The 23,407-nt window shown below is 33.2% G+C and overlaps 4 protein-coding genes across 4 annotated transcripts; all 4 read right to left on the bottom strand.

Annotated features, from left to right (window-relative positions):
* Nucleotides 1-698: 698 nt before the first annotated feature.
* On the bottom strand, nt 699-1,100 carry LOC134265152 (cerebellin-3-like). Its single transcript, XM_062747399.1, has one exon. The coding sequence runs from the start codon at nt 1,098-1,100 to the stop codon at nt 699-701; it is 402 nt and encodes a 133-aa protein (XP_062603383.1).
* Nucleotides 1,101-5,402: 4,302 nt separating this feature from the next.
* LOC134265143 (uncharacterized) lies at nt 5,403-8,284 on the bottom strand. Its single transcript, XM_062747390.1, has 2 exons — nt 8,165-8,284; nt 5,403-7,739 (listed from the first exon to the last, which is right to left on the bottom strand). Exon 2 carries the CDS (start codon nt 7,737-7,739, stop codon nt 5,664-5,666), a length of 2,076 nt encoding a protein of 691 aa, XP_062603374.1. The 5' UTR covers nt 8,165-8,284; the 3' UTR covers nt 5,403-5,663.
* A 1,600-nt stretch (nt 8,285-9,884) lies between these two features.
* LOC134265151 (caprin-2-like) lies at nt 9,885-10,564 on the bottom strand. The gene has a single exon (XM_062747398.1). The coding sequence runs from the start codon at nt 10,562-10,564 to the stop codon at nt 10,133-10,135; it is 432 nt and encodes a 143-aa protein (XP_062603382.1). The 3' UTR covers nt 9,885-10,132.
* Nucleotides 10,565-19,581: 9,017 nt separating this feature from the next.
* On the bottom strand, nt 19,582-20,923 carry LOC134265142 (uncharacterized). Its single transcript, XM_062747389.1, has 2 exons — nt 20,284-20,923; nt 19,582-19,961 (listed from the first exon to the last, which is right to left on the bottom strand). The coding sequence occupies exons 1-2, from the start codon at nt 20,849-20,851 to the stop codon at nt 19,588-19,590; spliced, it is 942 nt and encodes a 313-aa protein (XP_062603373.1). The 5' UTR covers nt 20,852-20,923; the 3' UTR covers nt 19,582-19,587.
* Nucleotides 20,924-23,407: the final 2,484 nt, after the last annotated feature.

The following is a 23,407-nucleotide window of genomic DNA, read 5'->3' as shown; positions in this document are numbered from 1 at the left end:
ATAAAGGAGTGAGTAAAAATTAGATAAATGATTGCTCACATTACTTGCAGAATTGTCTCAAAAGACAAATTGACAACTATGAGGAACTTCTAAAGTACTTCACAACTGACTCAGCAACATGGAGATAACTCGCAATTATAACTTGCAAATAAACATAAAAGATAAGAAAATTGAAGAAAAAAAACATCAAATTATGATAAATGCAGAGTCAAGGTGAAAAGGTTGGATAACAGAGTTTATCTGAGCAGAATTCTTGGGACAATTTCTTAGGACTTATAATATTATTAGATTTTACATGGAATAAATAATGAGAGAACAGAATCTAGATAGAACTTATAATAGATCCTGCAAAAATTGATAAAGATACTAGAACTGTGATCTACTTCAAAGAGGCTAAGAAGGTCAGCTACACAGACGTACAAGACAAAAGATCAAGGAACAGTGCAGTACAGTTGCGGTGTCTTATTGAAATTGTAGCGTTTAATACATCATTTAAATTCACCTAGTAACAACAATTTACAGAAAATAATATCATAACTGAAAGAAATATTTTATCGACGTCAAGAAGTAATGCAAATTACATTTATTTTATACTAGTGATATATTAACTTTTTATAATACACAGGTACAAACACGTCATTTGAGTGCATTTGAATCGAAAGTGTAATTGTTTGATAGGCATCAAGAGTTTACACAGTTTAAATGAGGTATCCAGAGATCGTGGTGGTAGGAGCATCGCTGTACGTGTAATAACCAGTACCATGGTGATGTCTTATCCACACTGTGTCCCCCTGTTTCAGAAATAATGTTACAAGGTTAGTACCTGTCTCCCAACGATCATTTGTGTCATAAGAACTAGCCATCGCTCGAACTTTACTAGATCCATTTAACACAATATCTACTTGTACACCACTTCTGCTGGTACTTTGGATGGTGACGAAGAACACATAATCGCCTGATACGGGTGCGGTGAAGATTCCGGTGTGAGGGTTATACCCACCTCCGACGTTACTAATAACTTTATTGAATATTAATGTTCCAATGTTCCAAGAAATGCTATCAGACGTCACCCCATCAGTGAAGGTCACGCTCTTTGACATGTCTACAAGAAACGAAATGTTAATTAGTTAACAATAATTTAGAAATATCAACAGAACGTGAGAAATTTCAGAAAATTAAGAAGTACTTTGATAATGAATGTCTCAATTATACAAAAAAAAACCTTTAAAAAAAATTCTATTTGTAGCGCTATAGGACACTATAAAATTATTTGAGTTGGAAATAGCAAATTCCATTGTAATGATATTTAAGATAATAAAATTTATATTTAAATATTTAATATTTTAATTTTCTTAAATATGTAAGTGATGTTCAGTAATTGCCATGTTTCTATCAATAAACATGTTTCTATTGATATCTCATGTTATTGAGCATTACTTTTAACAAGCTTATCAACCTTTAAAAACTGACCAGGGTTTAAAATATAATTCATACAGATTTTTTAAAATAATAATTTCACAAGTTTCAAGATATATTTCCCAGGGTGTTTTCATACGTAGCATAAGAAATGTTGTCTTTACCTGTCGTATATTTTTAAGCTCACAGATTAACCATAAAAGCTTGATTTTATCGATCGACATATGTATTTAGAGAAATTTATTTATCTATGAAAAAAAAAATATAACTCATTTTTTTTTAAAATACATCTAGAGAAAAATTAAGGAAAACTTCTTTTATACACCAAAAAATTGAATTTAAATTCAAAGCACTGAATGTAAAAAAAATATTTTCAAAATCTTTGGTATCAAAGTTTCTTTTTGGAGTTATCTTACCTGTTGCCCGCGATTCAAAAACGTTGGCAAGTCTCTGCATACGTCACCATTCAACAGTTACTCATTATTCGTGATCGCGACTGACCTAGTCGATAAAATGGGTAGCAACTGTACCTACTTCATGCCCTCGGCACTTTGAAGTTAAAGTTGCGGGTCCTTCGGATGAGACCTCAAAAACTGAGGCTCCGTGTCAGCGGCAGGCGTTGGCACGATAAAGATCCCTAACTGCTCAATGGCCCTGAGTGCCGAGTAAAGGTCAAAATTTGAAGCCTACTGTGTGAGAAAATAAGTAAAAATTCTCGAGAGGGACGTTAAACAATATATAATCAATTAATCAATCATTATTGGCTACTGAACTAGACAGATATAAAAGAGGAAAACTGGAAACGCATACCATTTTGTAATATTATATTTTATTTTGAATATTTATAAACACACAATGAGATAGTGTATGATTGAAACGAAACGCACAAATAAGTTTGATAATAACTTACAATAACTGCACAAATAAACGCAAAAATATCTACTTTCAACACAGACTCTGTTGACGATCATATGGCAATGGGTTGATTAGCCTGAAAGTTAAAAATAACCTGTAAGTTTTCATCATACCGGCACACGTTGTTTACCAATTATTATATAACATAAACCCAGTCATGTGTCGTTCTTTTATTTAAAAAAAAATATTTTTCTATGGGTCACTCCGTGGCCATGCCATGTGTACATTGTTTATGATTTGGGTGTCTCTCTCCGTGTACTGCAAACTTTTCTCTTGACAAAACCTTTATATCTAAAGCGTTTAAAAGACTCTCTTACAACCGGTTCCAGGCAATTCGTGTATGCACAACTATATAAAACCGGAAAAAAGTATTTTTTCTATACATACGTCACAAGTCACATGGTGTGAAGGACCCTTAAAAGATTATTTTTATTCTGACGATTAGAATTCGAAAGAGACATGTTGAGATATAATTTACTGAGCGCATATATAGAAAGCACAAAGACACTTTAATAAGGATACCCACTTCCGCCCCAGCCAGTAGTTGAACTCTTGACCTATGGGAACTGTCTCACAGAAGTACAAGAACAGTGCGTTAGACCGATCGGCTATCTACAATCGCATCACCTCGGGTCTTTCCGTCAGAGGTCGGAAAAAACAACCTCGAATGTATTAACATCGCCGGATGTTAAAATTTTATACATTTCCTGTTTATTCAAATATAGGATAGACGGAGTTACAAGTCCCTTCTATAGTATATTTTAGGTAATATCACTACATTGAATAAAGTTAAACTCCATATTCCACTTCTAAAAGGTCTCCATGCATTTATTTCAGAGATCGTAAAAGTGTGTGCGTGTGTGTGGGGAAGGGGGGGGGGGTCATGACGTCTACCATATACATTCGAGGTCGTTTTTCCGCTAGTCGGAAAGGCCCGAGAAGTTGCGATTGCGGCTATCTAGGCGAGTCAAAAACTTGCATTCAATGCCGATGGAATTCACACAACGCCGCCCTACACTATACGGTCATTGAGAATAGAAGTGAGATACAGTTATTATACCCCCCGCTTGAAAAGCGGGAGGGTATATAGTAATCGTTAATTCCGTCCGTCTGTACGTCCGTCTGTCTGTCTGTCCGTCCGTCTGTTACGCTTTGGGGTACCCATCTCTTATCCGCAACTCCTCTCATACCACTGAATGAAATTTGATGAAACTTTCACAGAATCTTTATTACATGTTGCCATTGTGCACCTCCTATTTTACTTTTTGATCCGACACATACTTTGGGTTTCCCGGCCACAGGAAAACATGGACTTTTTCACCAGTTATAAACATATGGGAGGCGGGGGGTATCATTTAGTGAGCTCATCGCTCACAGTACCTCTAGTTTGGACATTAGTTTTATCAGAGGATCGTTACCAATACATGTTGTAATGAAATTTATTTTATTTATTAATGTAACAGTGGTATGGTAAGGTACACAAAACTCCTGTCAGGGATCTTTAAATATATTTATTCACGGTGGAGTGACTATAGGTATAAATAGATACCCTGTAAATATCATAAAACAACAATAAACAGTCCAATCCAGACTTTGCAAAAGTTGTTTCCCTTTGCGGAGTCAACCAAAAGGTCAGAAGGGAAAGAAACGTCATTTCTCCTCTTTATGATACCAAATATTTTGGCGTGCTGTGGTAAATCCATTGTGTTAATTTTTTTCTTTCGATAAGTGGGTAGCCCCATCTTGGAGCAATCAGTACACAGAAGGCAGACCTTTTTAAAGTCAAATGACGAAGTTACAAAACTGAAAACTACAAAGGATACTGTGTGGATTGTATGGGTTTATTCCCTGAGATGGCGACCAAGGGACATAACTTTTGAAAAGTGTGGATTGGACTATAGAATGTAAATATCACACACATAATGTCCATTACTTTACATGAAGATAGTACTTTGATTATAATCCTAAGTTAACACATTATCATCAACGGGAGATAACTTTTGAGTATATAAATCATTACATATTTCTTCCAAAATAGTCAAAAAATATCCAAGATAAAAACATATTAATCTCACCATTCTATTGGAATATGCCCATCAAAATTGTCTATTTTACAAAGTCTATGAATGGTGATCTGTAATTTAATACAATTATATTTAAAAATATTATCTCTTAAAAATATACCAGTTACTCACTTTAAACAAAATAATCAAAAATATCTTTGATCATCATAAAATCACATAATTTGATTAACTTTGAATTAATTCTAACAAATATATTAGAAATTAACCAGAGAAGGGAATCTACAGTCTCAAGTCAATGTCTAAATATATGTCTTGTCTGATTAACTATGAATAAGCAATGGTCATAATAAAGCGGGAAAACTCTAGACCAGTCAAGAAAACCAATACAATCCAACCTTTCAAATTAATGACCGATAAAAACCAAAATCACAATGACCACTTCCAAAATACATGATCAATGCCCTGGGGTATATACAAATATGTACAGGTAAAACAGGTAAGGTAGAAGGAAGGAGTGGATCTAGGTTTTTAATAATAAATTAAATAAAAGATAAAATAAATGTTCTGGCATGTTCTGTAACAGTTACTTTATTTCATACAAATTGAACACTATAACATAAAGCACAATGTACAACAACTCTTGAACTCATATAACTGCCCTTAGTGCAGAAATATTAATATAGAAAGCACAAAAAAATTCACTTTCAGAGGGATACCAACTCTTTTTAGTGTAAGAGTTGTAAAATTCGCTATATATGTAAATACATGTATATATTTTTTGATTTCCTAAAAAAAAAAAAAAAAATGATAATTGAACCAAGTTCTTCTTGCATATAGCTATCTAGATATCCTTAAAATGTGGAGGTAAACCAATGTTATGCAGAGTTATGAATTCTACTGTTTTACAAATCTATTTTGCAATCAATTCATAAACATTTATGTATCAAATAACAAGTAAATATTGTAAAACTGGTTATTTTTGTTGTACATTTATGCTGTTCTATTGTCCTAAGTACATTGTGTATATACAGCTGTATAATCGATACAGGAAATAGCATCACAGATTGTCTCAAGTTTTGAAAAAAAATAAACGCATCCATTTTTATACTTGGCGGCAGTTAACAGTAAGCTGTATATATATCATAATACCTGAAGGCCTGAGGGTTAAAGAGATCCTTTAAATGCTCAATCTAACTGCACTTTGTAGGTCATCTCTGATAACTTTTTTTTTCAAAGTCAACATGAAGTAAGATATAAGATGTGTTGAATTTTCAGGTGCCATGACTTCAGTCCGGTCTCATTTTTAGGCTATAAGAAATTCAATTCACATTTATCCTTAATGTATTTTATCCGCAAGTGTAAGGCTCCAAAAGGTGTTTGAGTAACGTAAAGTCCATTTACTTGTTTTAGAATTTGAAAACATTCCATAAAGGACTGCATAGCATTTTTAAACTCTCCACAGACAAGTTGGCAGATCCCAAGTATATGCCATGAAATATCCCTCAGTTTGTCTGGAATGAACAAACCATTGTTATAATGCACAAGATAAAAGAGATTTTCTAAAGCGTTAATTTTTCCGTGTTCATTATGCAATTCGTTATTTACCAAAACTTGTAGCATATGCACAAAAACAAGCGCAGGAACAATAATACAACATTTATCATTTAAGGCATGAATTTGCTGCTCCAGCAGAAGTTCTTTAATATAACAACTTTCATTGTCTAGCAGTATATCAAATGCAACCGCTTTTCTTAGTTTCTCACATAATGCTTCATTTCCTACAGTATCTTCGTATTTTTGGATGTTGACATTGTTGTTGTAAAGTAAAGAGGGGTTGTTAAGTTTTCTATTAAGATCTTCCAAAAGACTTGCGGCTTTTTCATACCTTTGTGTTCTGTACAAGAATATACACAAATATAAAATTTCAGATACATTCCCGTACTTTTCTGCTAAAGTGAGCAGTGACAATATCAACTTGTTACTTTTGTAGAAGAATTTGTTTTCTGTTTTCATTGATGAATTGTAAAGACAGAATGAAAGACGATGGAAAGTTAAGGACGCAAAATGTTGAATAGTTACTTTGCGTTCCTCTGTATGGTGATATTTTACAATATCCTCTAACATCCTTAAGCAATACATTGGCCTCTTTATCATTGTGTGAAGTAGACCAAAAGTTTCAAATCCTTTAATTTCATTAAAAGTTCTTATTTCAAATGTCTGCTTCAATTGTAGTCTAGATTCATCTTCAAACAACCATACAGGATATAATGTCTTTAAAATCCTACTGAAATTAAATGACGGCATTTGGAAAATACAGGTAATGCCCTCTTCATACAATCTAAGGAGTTGACAAAGTAACCATTCTTGTTTACATCCAAAGATCTTTCCATAAAACATATTGTTTTCAGGAATGAAAAAATTTGGACAAAACCCTCTTTCTACCCAGCTGATTAAACGTTTGAAGCACAACCAAAAGCACGAGACAATTGTACACGGATCCCAAGGGAACGGATTTTCCTGAATCTCCCACAACACTGCTGTTTTCATGAAATAAGAACAAAGCATTGACTCCTCACAAAATTTATCTAATACCTCCTTTAGAAATAATTTCAACAATCCATAGACAAGAAATTGGGTATGATTCATAGAATAAATCAGTTCTAATTCCGCCATTGAAAATGAAATTCTCCATTCTATATTTCTTAAATCTGGATCTTGACTACCGATTGCCATAACATGACATCCACCTTTTATGATCCTTTGCACAACGTTTTGGTTTGGCCATTTCGAACATCTTTTAATCCAGGGATTTGCTCTTTTTGGCCAAAATGGGCACTGAATACAAATACCAAGATCAACTTCATCTCCTGATAAAGTAGATTGTAAACAGGGGCCGTGCTGCAAACCACCTAAATGAATTCTGCCTAGCAAAAAAAGATAATTCCAATCACTTCTAAAATACGTCTTTCCTTGCATAACAATAAAACCATCGTCGGATGAACTCTTACAAAATGGGATTCGAAGTTTGTAAAATCCAGGATTGGATTCCTCACATTCAAGTTCCATGTAAAGTGGCCAAATTGATATGGGGTTTGCTGAAAATCTGCTAGAGTTGTATCTTGATTGATCATTTTCGAACAATCTAATGATATTTGGTTTAAAAGGAGTCATTACATCAAAATCTGAACCTGGTATTCTAAAACCTTCCCTTTTACTTCCACTTATGATTATCGAAACGTATGAGAGCATAGGACCAGCTAATGCCGCGAAAAAACAACTCTGTATATCCAATGCACCTCTTCTTATTTGGATTTCTTTTTCGGACCCAATATCTTCATTTAAAATAGCAAAAATGGCCAAAGACAATTTTTCCTGATTGTTCATCTGTAATAAAAGAAATACAAATGTATGCTTATGGCTTGGGCGTAAAAGAAATTCCATGTTAAATCTGCAGGGCATATTTGATAAATCTACAATTACAATAATAAACGAATCAAACTAGATCATTTGGTCGATGCCTGACAAAAAGAAGTTAAAACTTGTATAACATGGATTAAAAACAATATGTAAAGTACATTCAGGCATATTTTACTCGATTTGTCAGTTATGCCGTCAATGATTCTACATTTAACACGTTTACCAGAATCAAAATAAGCCGAACTAAAACAAGCCTTACTCTGAAACCAAGGAGAAATAACCTTGAAAATAAAACCATGCATTCGAATCATAAAAAAACTTTTCCATTAACTCCTATTAGTATTTTCTATACCCTGATTGAAGCAATTTGAAATTCATATATATTTACTTACTTTGCTATTGATATCTCAATCAAGAGTTTTTCAAATTACAGCATGTCTACGCTGTTGCCCTTCCTAATTTCTAAATTCTTTTCACGTTTTCTATTCGGATATGTGCAGCAAAGAAACAGCAGTTTCCTCCTGAGTGATACAATTCATCGTGAAAAATGTTTCTGTACATCCCAGGTAAACACCCAGTTTTATTCATTTTGAACTGATAACCTTTGACATGAGTGATACATATCTATGGGAAATCAAGATTAGAAATAACTATAGCTATACTGGAAATTTTCATTGACTAAGATTCACTGGTAGTTTCTAAGTTCAAAGGGGATAAAATACTTTCCTTCAGTTATGGAGCTATTTAATGTTTCTTTCTTTATTCAAGTTTAATCAAATGTTTCTGCCATCACAAAGAAACACATGTATATTGTTTATCCTTTCGCGTTATACATGTCTGTATCTGTATTTTTATTCCGGTTCCAAAATGAAAATTACCACCTGACATGGCTATGGACTACGTTCAACCGTTCAACAGCGTACTGACCTTTTTGTATTTCTTTATCTATAAGTACACCCGATTCAGACAAAGACAAATAATCAGACGGTAAATAATATGTGTACTTTGTGCAGTCACAGGCCAACTGTAAATTATCTATCATCAAACAAGCTATTTATGTTATTAAAAAGAGATGGGTGAACATGACGAGAGATAAAGCCATATATCACAACTAACATGAAGATGAAAAATTAAATCTGAGTTATATCAAAATTTTCCTTAATATTTTATCTAACATTAAAGTATTCTTGATGTAAATCTCTACAACTTGCATAAATCTCATGAAGATTGAGCAATTGTCTATGAAATATTGAACACACACGAAAGAGGACAAAACGAGTAATATTTTCACACTATAACACTATTTTTCGATATGAGTGGGCCTTCTCTTTAATTTTTTTTTTAAGTTAATCCTCAAACTTTGCATACAAACATAAATATTCTGACTTCCAAAATTATGGAGCAAAAACCCACTTTACCTTAAAATATAATTTTATGATATAACTTTCGTATCTTTTCGAGAAATACTTGAAGTCCCTTAAGTCAATGGTCATATCTCAAATATGATTTAAATTCCATGATTCACCAGAACTTGTGTAGAATAGTGGTAAGCGAGCTAGTCTCATTACTTATAGAGAATGTCATATAGGATTTTTATTGCCAGGGTTCGAACACAATGGATACTACATTGTTATTCCTTTTCTAAAAGAATAAATTTTAACGAAAAAATTTCCTCAAATATTTCATAAATATTAATGATGAGATTTTTACTCTAAACTAAATAAACAATTTGAATATGATTTTTATATATGCTTTATGCACTCTAAGTTCACCCATCTCCTTCGTGAATTTGAATTTCGTTTCATTTAATTTTTTAAAATAAGAGTTTACAAACATTATGTATAATTTATACACACGATATACATCAATATATTTTTCATAAAAATCATGCATAGAAAACATGGTATTTCAAATACATTTTATTATCCAATAAGGTGAAATACATGTATATCAGGGACATTCTGCAATTAGTATTTTTCATCATCAATTCAGTTTAGGATCAGATTCCCATGAAAACACTTGAATTTTTACAATATTGTAATTTAGTTCACCAATCTTGTTTAAAGACTATTAAAAAATCAAAGAGTGTTGGGAAAAAAAAGTTACTTTAATGGCTGTCGAGCAATTTCCTGCTCTGCAGATTTTGAGGAAATTTAAAAGGATATAAAAAAAAAATTCGCTGATCGGTCATCCTATTGATTCATTCATGGTGACTTTAAAGGTGTTCCATGATTGATTTGCTTGTCTGAAAGTTACTGATTAGAATATTTAATTTGCCAAATTTTTATTTCTTAAAAAACAAAATAATACAGATACAGTGTATATCGAATCGTTGTTACAGTTAAATTGTAAGTTATATTTTATATCAGGAATCCAGAGAAGGTGGTGGAAGGAGCCTCGCTGTAGGTGTAATAACCTTGACCACGGTAGTGCGTAACCCACACCCTGTCCCCCTTCTGCAGCTTTAATGTCACCAGATTTGTACCTGTCTCGAAACCGTCAGAGGTGGAACCCATTTCTGCTATCGCTCGGAACTTCTTAGATCCGTTTGATACAATATCTACAAAAAGATCATGGCTGTTACCATAACTTAGGATACTGACGTAGAACGCATAATCTCCCTCCACTGGTGCGGTGAAGATTCCGGTGTTGGGGTTATATCCTCCTCCCACGTTGTTGATAACTTTATTGTACACTAAGGTACCACTGTTCCAGGAACTGCTATAAGACGTCACGCCAGCAGAGAAAGCTACTCTCTTCGACAAATCTACAAGGTTAGCAATGTTGATCATTTGTTTAAAAGAAAAAGTTAAATGTGGTATGAACAAATGATTGTTTATATAATTTATTTAATCTGATGAATAAGAATTTTGTGAGTTTTAGAGTGTAATGCACTCTTTCATTTTTTTAAACAAAATTAAATCTCAATATTTAATTGAACGTCGTTATCATCGAATTTAAGAATATTCAAGTAAGTTCGATTATTTACCCTGAAGTTAATTTTATAATCAAAATTGCTAAAATTATAAGCAATACCATTTGTCGATGCCCCTAGAATAAGGAAAAGAAACTGTATTTCTGCTAGATAATTTAGTTTCCCGGCCACCTATGGAAAGCAAGTTCCGTTTGTGTGTGTGTGAGGCGGGGGGGGGGGTGTCCTAGACCTACGATTTTGATCAAAAATAGTCTAATTTGAAACCTGCACTTTTATGATAAGGATCAAATAATGAAGACGATTCATAAACTACCTTAACGTAAAGCAGGATTGATAGATAATGCTAAAAAGATGCACATTTACAAATGAAGCGTCACACAAAAGCTTGTGCACTTTCGCGACATGTTTTCCATAAGTCGAATAATAATCTTAATGTGAAAAAAAGTCAACAATTTCAATAATCGTAATAAAAAAAATAATTTTGCCCACATTTTTTGACAAAATTACCGTAAATCCTGTTAATTGCAAAACTTATATTTTTTAATCTTACATGTCTTATGTAAAAGGAAACAACTCGATATAATGGAGAATACACCCTCTTTCAATTAAGGATTTGATTTTGCATATTAAATAAATAGACGATCATATACTTACTAGTTAGCTGCTCATAGACACTATTTATTTTTTCTTCCACGTACTTAACTAAGGACACATTTAAGGCATGGATGTCAAGTAATGATAAGTTTGTATATCTCATCTAAACCTCAAGATTCTCCAGTTGTTTTGCTGCTTCATTTAATCGGGACGTTAGATTTTTGTCGTTTTCTTCATTTGCCAACAATGTCTGGACTATTTGTTTTGTACTTCTCAAATATATGCACAGTTCTTCACTTGAAGGTTTTGTCGCATTTAGTTTATTTAACTCCGCTTCCAAAAAGAATACTCTGTTTTCAAGAAGCCTTTTCTCTTTACTAAGGATGGAAAGATTCTGCTTTATTTCAGGTATTAAGTCTGTTTCTCTTTGAAGATTTTCTACCTTTGCTGTCATGTTCAGAAACATTTGGCTGATTTTTGCTGTGTCCAATTGCAAAGGACACTCAGCTGATCCATGATTTGTGTCGCTTGTATTAGTGTTTCCGTGCATTAGCAACGCCGAAACTTCTCCGATTTTGAACAAAAACAATAAAATTGTAATGTCCATTGAACTAAAAAAATGCATTTTAAAAATTAAATGTAGACACAACTCCAATTTCTTGCATTAGTTTACAAAACTACTTTTTCCAGTTTTATATCCCATCTATTGATCTGAATTTATATACTCCCTCTGGAAAAGATCAAAGACCCGTAGGGTATTACTCTAACTAAAATGGTGTATATTCGTTCATAAAACAAATAGATGTTACTTATTTGTATTCAATTGAAATTGTCATTCTATCCAGAAAATTAAAACTGACATATACATGTAAGTTACCTTTATTACTTTCTTCTGACGTATAAAACAAGATTGATATATTGCTACGTTAGATACTGGGTAATATAAATGCAGGGGATTGAAATACATCAAAGAAAGAATTAATCAACTATTTAGTGTTTGTTATCTTGAGAAGAAAATAAATATTTAATCATTTTCAGTTACAGAGGATGGAATGACCTTCTAGGGTTGTCACTCAAGTTTATATCATCTGGTTTAGGGATTTCATTTAAGATGCATACATGTATTCAGTCTCTCATGCAGAGTTCTCGATCATTCCACTTTCAGGTTTATATAGTGAACTTGTGTCCTGATAGTAAAGCATGACTTTATGATATTAACTTATCCAAAAGTTCATTTTAAACCACTTCAAACATAAAACAAGTTTCTAATCGACTCAACAAAATGGCTAGCCTGTATAAAGTATTAATACATTACAAAAATACTACTTGCAAATCAAAGAGCGTTTAAAAGGGTGCTGTTATTTCAGGAGGGTGAAGACGAGGCTAATATGACGGGAAAACAAATGGATTTGAAAAGAATATTTTGACAAAGTCAATGGGACACATTAAGAAAATAAATCCGTACACGAATTATATACTGATTTTTCCCCAAATTGTATTGACATCTAAAGTTTGAAATAACATCAAAATTGTCATACACTAAAAGTATTTTTTATTCTTATTTTGTAACATAAACTGCACATACATATATAATTTTTCTTACTGAAGAAACAATTTCAGATTTATTTCAAATGACTTATTATTTCAAATTATTACAAAATACTAATATTTGGGGCCTATTGGCCACACGTTCTTCTGCATTTTCCTTTCAGTTAGATGCATGAATATATTCCATAGAGTTTATAGAAAACTTTTGTTGGTTCTTCGTTATCCGGGTAGAACTGAGAGTTTAGAGCCAAGCACATATTATGGGTATAACTCTTTTATGACTGCATCTAGTCGATTTTGCTTGCAGAACTAAGTAAAAGAAAGTCTTTGTTGATGTGATTCAATGAAAGGGGGTCTATGTGTATAGTTTATATTATTTAGTAATCGGTAAAAAAGAATCAGTGTACTACTATTAATATGAATAAAGAAATGGAAAGCAGGTTAAGAAACCTTGGACTTGGCATAGCGAGGAGAGTGATAGTTCAAAATACACTGATAATGAAGTTTGCCAGAGGAATGTTGACAGCTTGATATGCTATATATAAAACAAAGAAAATGAGAGGACAGGTTCTAGATAGAACTTTTAAAAGATCCTGAAAAAATTGATAAAGATACTGTAAGTGTGACTTACTTCACAGAGGCTAAGAAGGCCAGCTATACAGACGTACAAACAAAATGCATTCTTTACAGGGATGGACAAATTCTTTTAGTACTTTATAATGATGAATAAATGTAATATGTTTAAATTACATTGTCATGTCTTAAAAGAACAATTTTTAAATAGACTTGTCACATAATGTGGCAATATTGAGATTATAGCAAATATGCTTGCAGAATTGAGCTACATGCATGTTTAATATAAGTATATACATTTAATACATCAGTTAAAGTCACCTTATAAAACAACAATTTACAGATAATAATATAATAGCTGAAAGTAATATTTTATTGGTGTCAAGAAGTAATGCAAATTACATCTTATTTTATATTAGTAATACTAACTTTTTATAATACAAATGTACAAACACGTCAGTTGAGTGCATTTGAATCGATAGTCTAATTGTTTGATAGGCATCTACACATCAAAATCAAGTAGAATACGTTATATACATTGTATGCCACATTTTCCATACTATACGTCATCATTAAAAGTTTAGAGTTTACACAGTTTAAATAAGGAATCCAGAGAACGTGGTGGTAGGAGCGTTGCTGTACGTGTAATAACCAGTACCATGGTGATGCCTTACCCACACCGTGTCCCCCTGCTTTAGCGTTAATGTAACCAGGTTAGTACCTGTCTCCCAACGATCACTCGTGTCATAAGAACTAGCCATCGCTCGAACTTTACTAGATCCATATAACACAATATCTACATATACATCACTTTTGCTGGATGGTGACGAAGAACACATAGTCGCCTGATACGGGTGCAGTGAAGATTCCGGTGTGAAGGTTATACCCACCTCCGACGTTATTGATAACCTTATTAAATATTAATATCCCACTGTTCCAAGAAATGCTATCAGACGTCACCCCAGCAGTGAAAGTCACGCTCTTGGACATGTCTACAAGTAATAAAATGTTAATTATTTGAGGATATAACAAATTAGATCCATTGTATTGATTGTTTAGCATATCGAATTTATTCTTTGATATTCTTAAGTATTTTCAGTAATTGCTAATAATGATTAATTTGTCCATTAAAATATGTTATATAAGACGATTGGGTAACGGAGGGCACGTGGGTTCCTGCAAAGTTCTTGCCTAAAAGTCGTAGCCCAAAACGATTTTTTAGCATATTTATTTATTTTTCTTCAGTCTATTTTATTTATTTTTCTTCAATCTTTTACCTCTTTATATTATTTAAATGTTTATTTATGTCAAAGGTACTTCTTAATAATAAATAACTTGTGCATTGAAAACGATTTATCAATATGCCAATGCAATCCACTTTAAAATCAATATGCAAAGCGCTCATTTCGGTAAAAAAAAAAAAAAACTAATGGCACTTTCATCAATCTCCAACATCTCCTCCCCTCTACTGCATGCACAAAGCTTAAATTTTGGATATAAAATAATCATTCTTAGGCCCATATGAATCTGAATCCGGGCTAAGACTTTGGAAAAAATAAGAATTAGAATCTAACACCTGAGCTACCGTGACGGTTATTTAATCAAAGGAACGAAACAGCAGCATTTCAACCACAAAGTGGGTGTTCTACCAAGCAGGATTTGCTCTATTTTGCTTGAAAAACTGTCGATTTTGCAACAATAAAGACTCCTCACTGTTCACTGACCCAGGGTATCGAGTAAAGTTATTATAATTTTGAAGGTTTGTTACCGATAGAATGACTTCTCTATGAAAGAAAAGTTCTCCAGTAAGACGTAAAACAACATACGAACATACAAACAATCTGCTAGAATATTTTGAAAGGTAGGATGAAGAGGTTAACACGAATAAAAAAAACTTCCCATCTATTAGTATAAGTATTGTAATATTCTTATGCTGACAGGATTTATCCTAGAAATGGCTCCTGTGATATTTTTCTCCAGTTTTCAATTTGATAATGCTTCTATTTTATATGTGGCAGCATGGACGTAATGTAAAACGTTATTCTTCAATTTTTAGGTGGAATAATTCAATGCCAAGAAAAACATATATATATATAAAAGTAACTTGATCCGAAGGGTCACTTCACGTCGAGGTTAAAAAATCCTTCTACATACAATGTACAATGTTTGTTCGAAAAGTACGTATACGATGTCAATTTTCGTTATATTACTCACCAGAATTTTTTAAAAAGCACAATATAATATGTAAAAATATTTGTTTGTTGATGTGTGAAGTTTCATTAGATTCGATTAAACAGAAATCAATTTCCTTCATTTTAAAATTAATATACGTTGTACTCACGGAGCACACTTAACGACAATGTAACGTCAAGAATTAAAAAAAAAATAATATCCCTATACAATTCGCACAGTGTTATCCAATACTCACTCATTAAAAACCTTTTTTCACCTTCATATTTATTTTTTTAACAATTGTTATCCATGTGTAATTTTCTTTATTAAAGTTTTTTATTACTTATCTCTATTTTCTCAGGATAGGCAACATAAAAGCGCCTATGTCTTTCCTTGAAGTTCCAACTTCTTAAAATTTCTGTTCAGATGTTTACAGTTAAACCGTTGCTTCACAGATTGTCCTCATCCGATAAAGAGTCTGTCACTAAAATTATGCCTGTACTATTTGACCACACATGCAAAACTCCCTTGTGACATATTTTTTTTATTCCTCCAACAATTTTATAGTTTATTCAGGATATTTCATGGGTAGAATGCAAAATTGCATCGTTATCTGCTGCTCAGGACGTTCTAAAACGTCATAGATTATGTCGATTTCAATGAGGACTACCAATCTTCTCAAGTTGATTTCTTTTCAACGAAGCAAAATATTAAGCCATAATTTGGAATACGAATCGATATAACAATTCTTAATTTGAATTTTTAGGTTGTTTTTCGTTTTTGCTCCATCTTACAGAGAAACGACTACAGGCGTTATTTAGTTATTGTTTGTAGCTTACTAAATTTTGACCTGCTCCCCGACCCAATTTTTGCATTTTTTAAATCTTGAAGTTTTGAATAAATCGTGATATTTTAAAAAAATAATACAAATCATTTGAATTTATTGTTAATTAGGATAACATATGACGTCAAATAAAAAAAAGATATGTCAGAAGTCAACGAACTTTTCGAACAACCCTCGTACAGACAAATTACATTGTTTAGTTATCTTTTCACCGTATTTCGCCCTATGCAGCAGAAATATACTACTCTTTCGAGTAAAATAAAACTTTTTTTCAATGTTATCATTGAGGTTATTAGTTTTAATTGACAGCTTCAGTTAATTACTATTGAATGATGTATGTAAAGTAAACATATATCATTCTAAGTTTTACAGAATACTTACTTTTAACTTGAGTTGAAATGAATGACAAAGATGTCTCCAAAGTTGCAATGGATGATGTATTAGCTTTCTTTGCTTCAATTATCTTTATCTCTGAATCAAGTTTCGCAACTGTTTATGCATTTTGTCCTTCAATTCTCGTCCAATTTTTGCTGACTTTTTTTAAATTCTTAAATTAAGTTTTGGACAGTTTGACATTCCCTATTAACATAGGGAATAAAATGTCCTTTAATCTCCTCCAAATGCTGTTCAATTGTTTGATCACTTTTTTCCAGTTGTAAAATTGTGTTCTGGACCGTTTGAAATGTCCCATTTACAGAAGGAATCAATTTTGCTGTAATATTTGCATCATCGTTCTTTGAATTTTGATATCCAGGTCTCAGCTTTTCTAATTTTGATTCTAAGTAAAAAAAATTCTTTTCGGTTTCAAGTTTGAATTTTTCCATAGTAGTTTTCGACACGAGCATGGAATTCTTTATTATCAGCATGTCTTTCATTAAAGAGTTGACATTTTGTACTAGGGCCATTCGAATAATGGTTTCTTGATTTAAAAGCTGACGTAGTATATGTGTATTTTCCAGTGCATCGTTAGTAATATTTCCAATACTTTGACTGTTCAGTGATGAAGTTGAAGCAAACAATAACACTCCTAATAGACTTAGTCTAAAAACCGAACGTACAATTACTATATTTTTCATTTTCTTAAACATTTCTGCCCGGAACTTATTTTCGACATGCAATATAATTTATATAGTGCAAGAATCACGTATTCCAATTCTTGCTTTTGTAATACATCTTAAAACAATTGATCATTTAAGCGGTCCGACTATAGTTTTATTGTATGAAAACTACAACAGCGAAACTCTTCATTTTTATACCATATATAACTTACATTAACTTCAGTGTACATGCAAAGTTTGGGGGAAATCTACCGTCCAGGTATTTTTGAGGGACCATCTCAAAATACAGGTACATTTACTATAGGATTATATAGGAAAATGCCAATTTTTAGCACTTTTAAGCAAATTATACAAATACTACAATAGACATTTTGTTCAAACTATAATATTTATTGAGTAATGCTATATTATACAATATATGTAAGAAACACAAAGTTCTACCCTCTTGTTATCACAGAGGGCATCCCAAAATGCAAAATATTAGCAAATTTTACTATTTTTATAGAGTATTACAAAATATGACATACACAATCGATTCACATGAAAACATAATAAAAATATTGGAGATATTCTCAAATTTCTATGTTTTAAATTTCAAGAGCGTATGTTTATTACTTTTTCTTTAATAATATTTTTATTACCCCTTTCCTTAAGAGCTACAGATTATCATAACGTCAAAATCGCACTGCAACGACGTAAACCTACCTATCAATTGCAAAATCGGTTAAAAAATCAGTTATACCAAATTGAAATCACATTTTTATACCTATCAATTCTTAATTTTGTTTAATTTTAATAATAAAGCGAAAAAAGTTGCATTAAAACAGTAAATACACTTCATTTTGCTATGATGCGCGAAATATTGCGCAATGGAAACTATAGTCGGCCCCCTTAAGATAGGCCCTTAAGATAGGAAGTACTCCAATCATTCAAGTAGGAATTTCCACATCATTTTAATTGATTACTTTTAATGCATGTAGCCTGTAATTACATGTAACACTTACTGGAGTGCATGTCATGAACACTGTAATTTTAAACATAGATTTAAAAAAATCACCTAATTTTTCAATGACTTTTAAAATGTACACTTGCATACATGTATATTGATCTAATTTTCAGCCTGTAAGTGTACCTTATGAGTAACAGATGAGGTTGGCATTTCTTTCGATAAACATATGAAGGAACGATGAAGGGGAACTGAACACTTGCTGTTGTTAAGCATACTCCGAGAATGCAACCCATCGCAATTTCTCCCCCCTTTCCTCTCAGGTCTTCGTAAGAAGTGTTTACATGTAGAGTCTGAACTCTTTGTTCTGCTATCACCTGCATACGGTGGTTATGTATTCAAACATAATTGATACTCAAGCGCATGCTCGTATATGGCCAATTTTAAACACAGGCAGGTCACCATAAGATAAGATGATGTCACAGGATTTTCAACAATCTCGTTTTAATTTGGTATTTTGTAAATTCTATGATCGTTATAATGACCTTGTATACAAATACATGTTTAACCTACATGTATCATTTGGTTGGTGATCTTTGTTTCATTCATACTTTTATGTCATTGATTTTAAAATTATACAAATACAGGACTCCTAATGGGTGGGTCCAGTCCATAGAGGATGCTTACGTCTCTACTCCTCCTAGGCACCTAATCCCACCTCGTGAATTTACAGGAGTCCCTGGAATTTTCCATTCACACTGAGTACTGGGAGATGAAGGATTGCTTGTTTTCAGACATGTCAGGTAGGCGTGTCCCCATACCAAACCAGGTATACAGAAAAAAGGTGTTTTATATATATATATATAAACCAATCAGAGACAAGAGTACAAACGAAATTAATTTTCAATTTGGTATTTTGTAAATTCTATGATCGTTATAATGATCAAGAAATCTGTACAGGCGACATGCCTAATGTAGTTCATGCAGTGATTAACGCAATGGGTTTTCTTAAGAAATAAAGGAGAAAATATATTCAGTGGATGTAGATATATTCGAATAAGCTAGGTTAACGCGTATACAGTATATTATTCCATATACATATATGTGGAAAGATTAAACTTAAATCAGGAATCCAGAGAACGCTGTTACTGGTGCGTTACTGTAGGTATAATAACCAGTATACCACGATGATGTTTTACCCATACAGTGTCTCCCTGCTGCAGGTGTAATATTACAAGATTTGTACCTGTCTCATATTGATCGTTAGCATTAAAAGAGTTAGCCATTGCTTGGACTTGACTAGATCCGTTTAACACTAAGTCTACATATAAAGAGCTATGATTTACGATACAGACATAGAACACATAATGCCCCTCAACTGGTGCGGTGAAGATTCCGGTGTGACGGTTATACCCTCCTCCCACGTTGTTGATAACTTTATCGAATACTAATGTTCCACTGTTCCAAGAAGCACTAGAAGTCGTCGCTCCAGCTGTGAAGGCCACACTCTTTGAGAGGTCTATAAGATAAGTACTATCAATCAGATAATCAAAATTCAGCGAATTTTAAAATACATAGGTCATGGATACTGTTAATAAACGAACTTTTTAGTGAAATTCAGATGGTCTGCTGAGGAGTGGAGCGACACATATAGTGATCACTATGACAATTATAAATCTCTGATGAGATTGATAAAATCCAGTTTAAAACTTTAGTTTTGGGATAAATATATAATGAATATTTAACCAAAGTTGCCTAATCAGGCTAAATAGTTTTATTTCGACAGTTCTATGGGTAAACGTTGTTCTATAATACAATGGGGATCCTAAAACAGTACTTACTTCCAATTTGAGTTGAAATGTATGACAAGGATGTCTCTAAAGATGCAATGGATGATACATTTGCTTTCTTTGCTGTTATCGTCTGTAACTCTGAATCAAGTTGTGTAAACTTTGTTTCAAGATTTCTCTGCATTTCTGAAATTGAGTCTTGGACTGTTTGAAATGTTCCATTTACACAATTGCAAGGAAATAATTTCATTTCTGCATTATCGTTCTTTAGACGCTGGTTTTCCGATTTTAGTTTTTCTACTTCTGTTTCTAACTTGAAAATTGTCTTTTCCGTTGCAAGTTTGAATTTTTCCACAACTGTTTCCAACACGAGCATTGAATTCTTAACGGTCAGAATGTCTTTCATTAGAGAATGGACGTTTTGTACCAGAGCCACTCGAATAATAGTTTCTTGATTTAGAAGCTGACGGAAAATATCAGCATTTCCCAACTCATCATCAGTCACTAATCCTCCAGTCATATTTCCAATACTAGAATAATTGTAGTTGTTAAGCAATGAAAAAACAATTAAATACTCGCTTAGCAAACAAAGCACGAAGCATCTAAGTAAATGTGCCATATTTTTGGTTTATGTATATTTCCATCCACGGATTGAATATAATTAACAGCGACCTCAAATATATATTGAAACCAGTTATTCCTCTTGATTGTGTATTAAAATATTACGTACATCATTAATTTGAAAAGTGTCAAGTACGAATTTCCTTATCTAGTTGAGATTGACGATAAGTAGAAAATGAAGATAGGAAACGTTAAGGACGGATATAGAAGAGAGACCAATTAGTACACTAACTGTAACTACTTTCCAATTCCCGGTGGCACAAAATGTGATAATAAGCTTCAAGACCTAACGGAATTCCCCTCAGTTTTCCAAGGAAATTGTTAATAAAAAATAAAGTGTATATTCTAGAAAAAAAAAATAATTAAAACTAAATTGAAGAATTCTCGCAATGTGCAAGGAGTCCTCAGTCAACAAATCGCTGTGGTACTTCTTTCAATTTTCATTTCATATTTTAAGGATTTCTTCTTTCATTGAACTAATTCAAAATTTCATAAATAGCTAGGTTTTGAGAGCAAAAAGGATTTGGTTGAACAAATTAATAAACGTGTTACGTACATCAAGGAGCAGATCCAGATGCAAGAGCACAAGAGTACAAATGCCCGTTTTCAAAACTATTGAAAGGCAAAATTGGGAATCGTTTATTTACCGTTTTTAAAGGTTGCATCTCATCCAATACGACAATCTGATAGGAAGGCTTTCCGTTTCTTTTAGATTGTTTCAGAGATATGGCTCTGGGATATGCAAGGAAAGTAAACAAAAACAGTGACTACAAAGAGCTGAAACAGCAGTTAAAACAGCAGAGAGGAAGTATCTATTCTGGCTCGTCGCAAGCTCTCCTTTGCCAACTGGAAAATGAAAACGTGGAAGAATTTGCTCAGCGTGTCTACTTCCTAGCTCTTGACGGTTACAAGAGCATCGAAGGGAACATGATTGAGGAGATAGCAAAAGAAATTTTCCTACGTGACTGTGGAGATAAAGAGGGTGCAATGAAAGCTATGGATAAAGAACCAATTTCACAACGCTTCAGAAGCAGTAAAATGTATGAAAACAGCCATTGCTAACCATCGTGCTTTATATGGGACCAGAGTAGCTGCCTATTGCAAACGCCACGTTTCACTTTCGAGCAAGGAGGGATCTCCAACTGGTGAACTTTCTGTTTGAAGGACTGAATTCAAGCTTTTGAAAGAGGAGAAAACCATGCTCTGGATAAAAACATCTTAAAACTTACCAATTCAATTGAGACATTGACAACACCTGTCCTACAGTCTATCGATAGGTATAAGAATGGTTTGACACCAGCAAAAGGGAAATTTCTGGAGATATCTTCAAGTTCATGTACATGTTACCAGCCAATGACCACCAATCTTTTTGTTGAGTCAAAGGAGTCCATCATAATTATATATCAAATGAAGCTGAGTTCCCAACAAACAATAATTTAAATGGGAAAGGGTCAGGCCATTAGGCCCACACTTGTTCCTGGGTGAGAGTGACCTAACGAGAATTGACTCAATTATTGGATCATTAACATCAGGGATGGGCAGTTGTCTAGTGAGCAAAAGAAGCTGTTATTTCATACAAATAAAAGGGTTTCCAAGCTAACATGAATGGATCGATGGAGAACAGTACGTATGTGCACTATGCACCTACATGCACCACTATAGCTCAAGTTCCAGTCCAAATGTTTAAACCCTTATCCAGTGACTATGTTGTTTCTCCCTTGCATCTAAAATCTAAGGTTCTCGGAACCGGCTCTACAACAACTCTGAGCTTCATAAATGACTTCAATGCATCATTCTACTGGAGCTACTGTGAGCATTGAGCTCACTAAATGATACCCCAGCCAGCCTCCCATGTGAATAAAATGACAGTGTCAATGTTTTGCTATGGAAAACCCAAAATACCCGGTATGTGTGGATCAAAAAGTAAAATAGGAGGTGCACAATGGCAATATGTAATAAAGATTCTCTGAAAGCGGGGGAATAACAAAGATCATGAAGAAAATCAAGGTTAGGGAAACTGAGGTTAATGCTCAAAATGTAAGAAAAATATATGTGCTTTTCTTGTTGGGAATAAACAGACGTATGAAGCTAACAAGAAATTCTCAAAACCTATTATGGATCTATACCAGAGGTCAAATTTCAGACTCAACGACAGTAAGAAACATCATGACAGACAGCTGATGATAGATTATTAGGATATATTCTCAAAGCATGACTTAGATTTGGGCTGTCTAACCTTGGTTATCCACAGAAAAGATACTGAAATAACCCACCAGTAAAACTTAAGATAGGGTAACGCCTCATGAATTCCAGGACCAAGACAAAACACAGCTGGACAATTACTGTGTGACAGTTTCATCCTGGAGACATGCAATAACTATGAACTTCAGTACCCAACAAAGGATAAATACAATGGTATTTCCCTTGGAAACTGGCTGCAGAGGATTTCCTGCACAATACCCATCTAGAAAGATCCAATACAGGGTCATGACAGTATTTGGGAATCACGGGGAAGAACAGGAGATGAATACAAACCGCCAAACACAGCGGAAAA

This window comes from Saccostrea cucullata, unplaced genomic scaffold, assembly GCF_032062105.1.
Source record: "Saccostrea cucullata isolate Sc308-1 unplaced genomic scaffold, CSIRO_AGI_Scuc_v1 ctg3917, whole genome shotgun sequence".
In the NCBI taxonomy this organism is placed as follows: Eukaryota; Metazoa; Mollusca; class Bivalvia; order Ostreida; family Ostreidae; genus Saccostrea; species Saccostrea cuccullata.
Note: the sequence above shows the minus strand (reverse complement) of the source record. Positions and strands in the feature narration are given on the sequence as shown.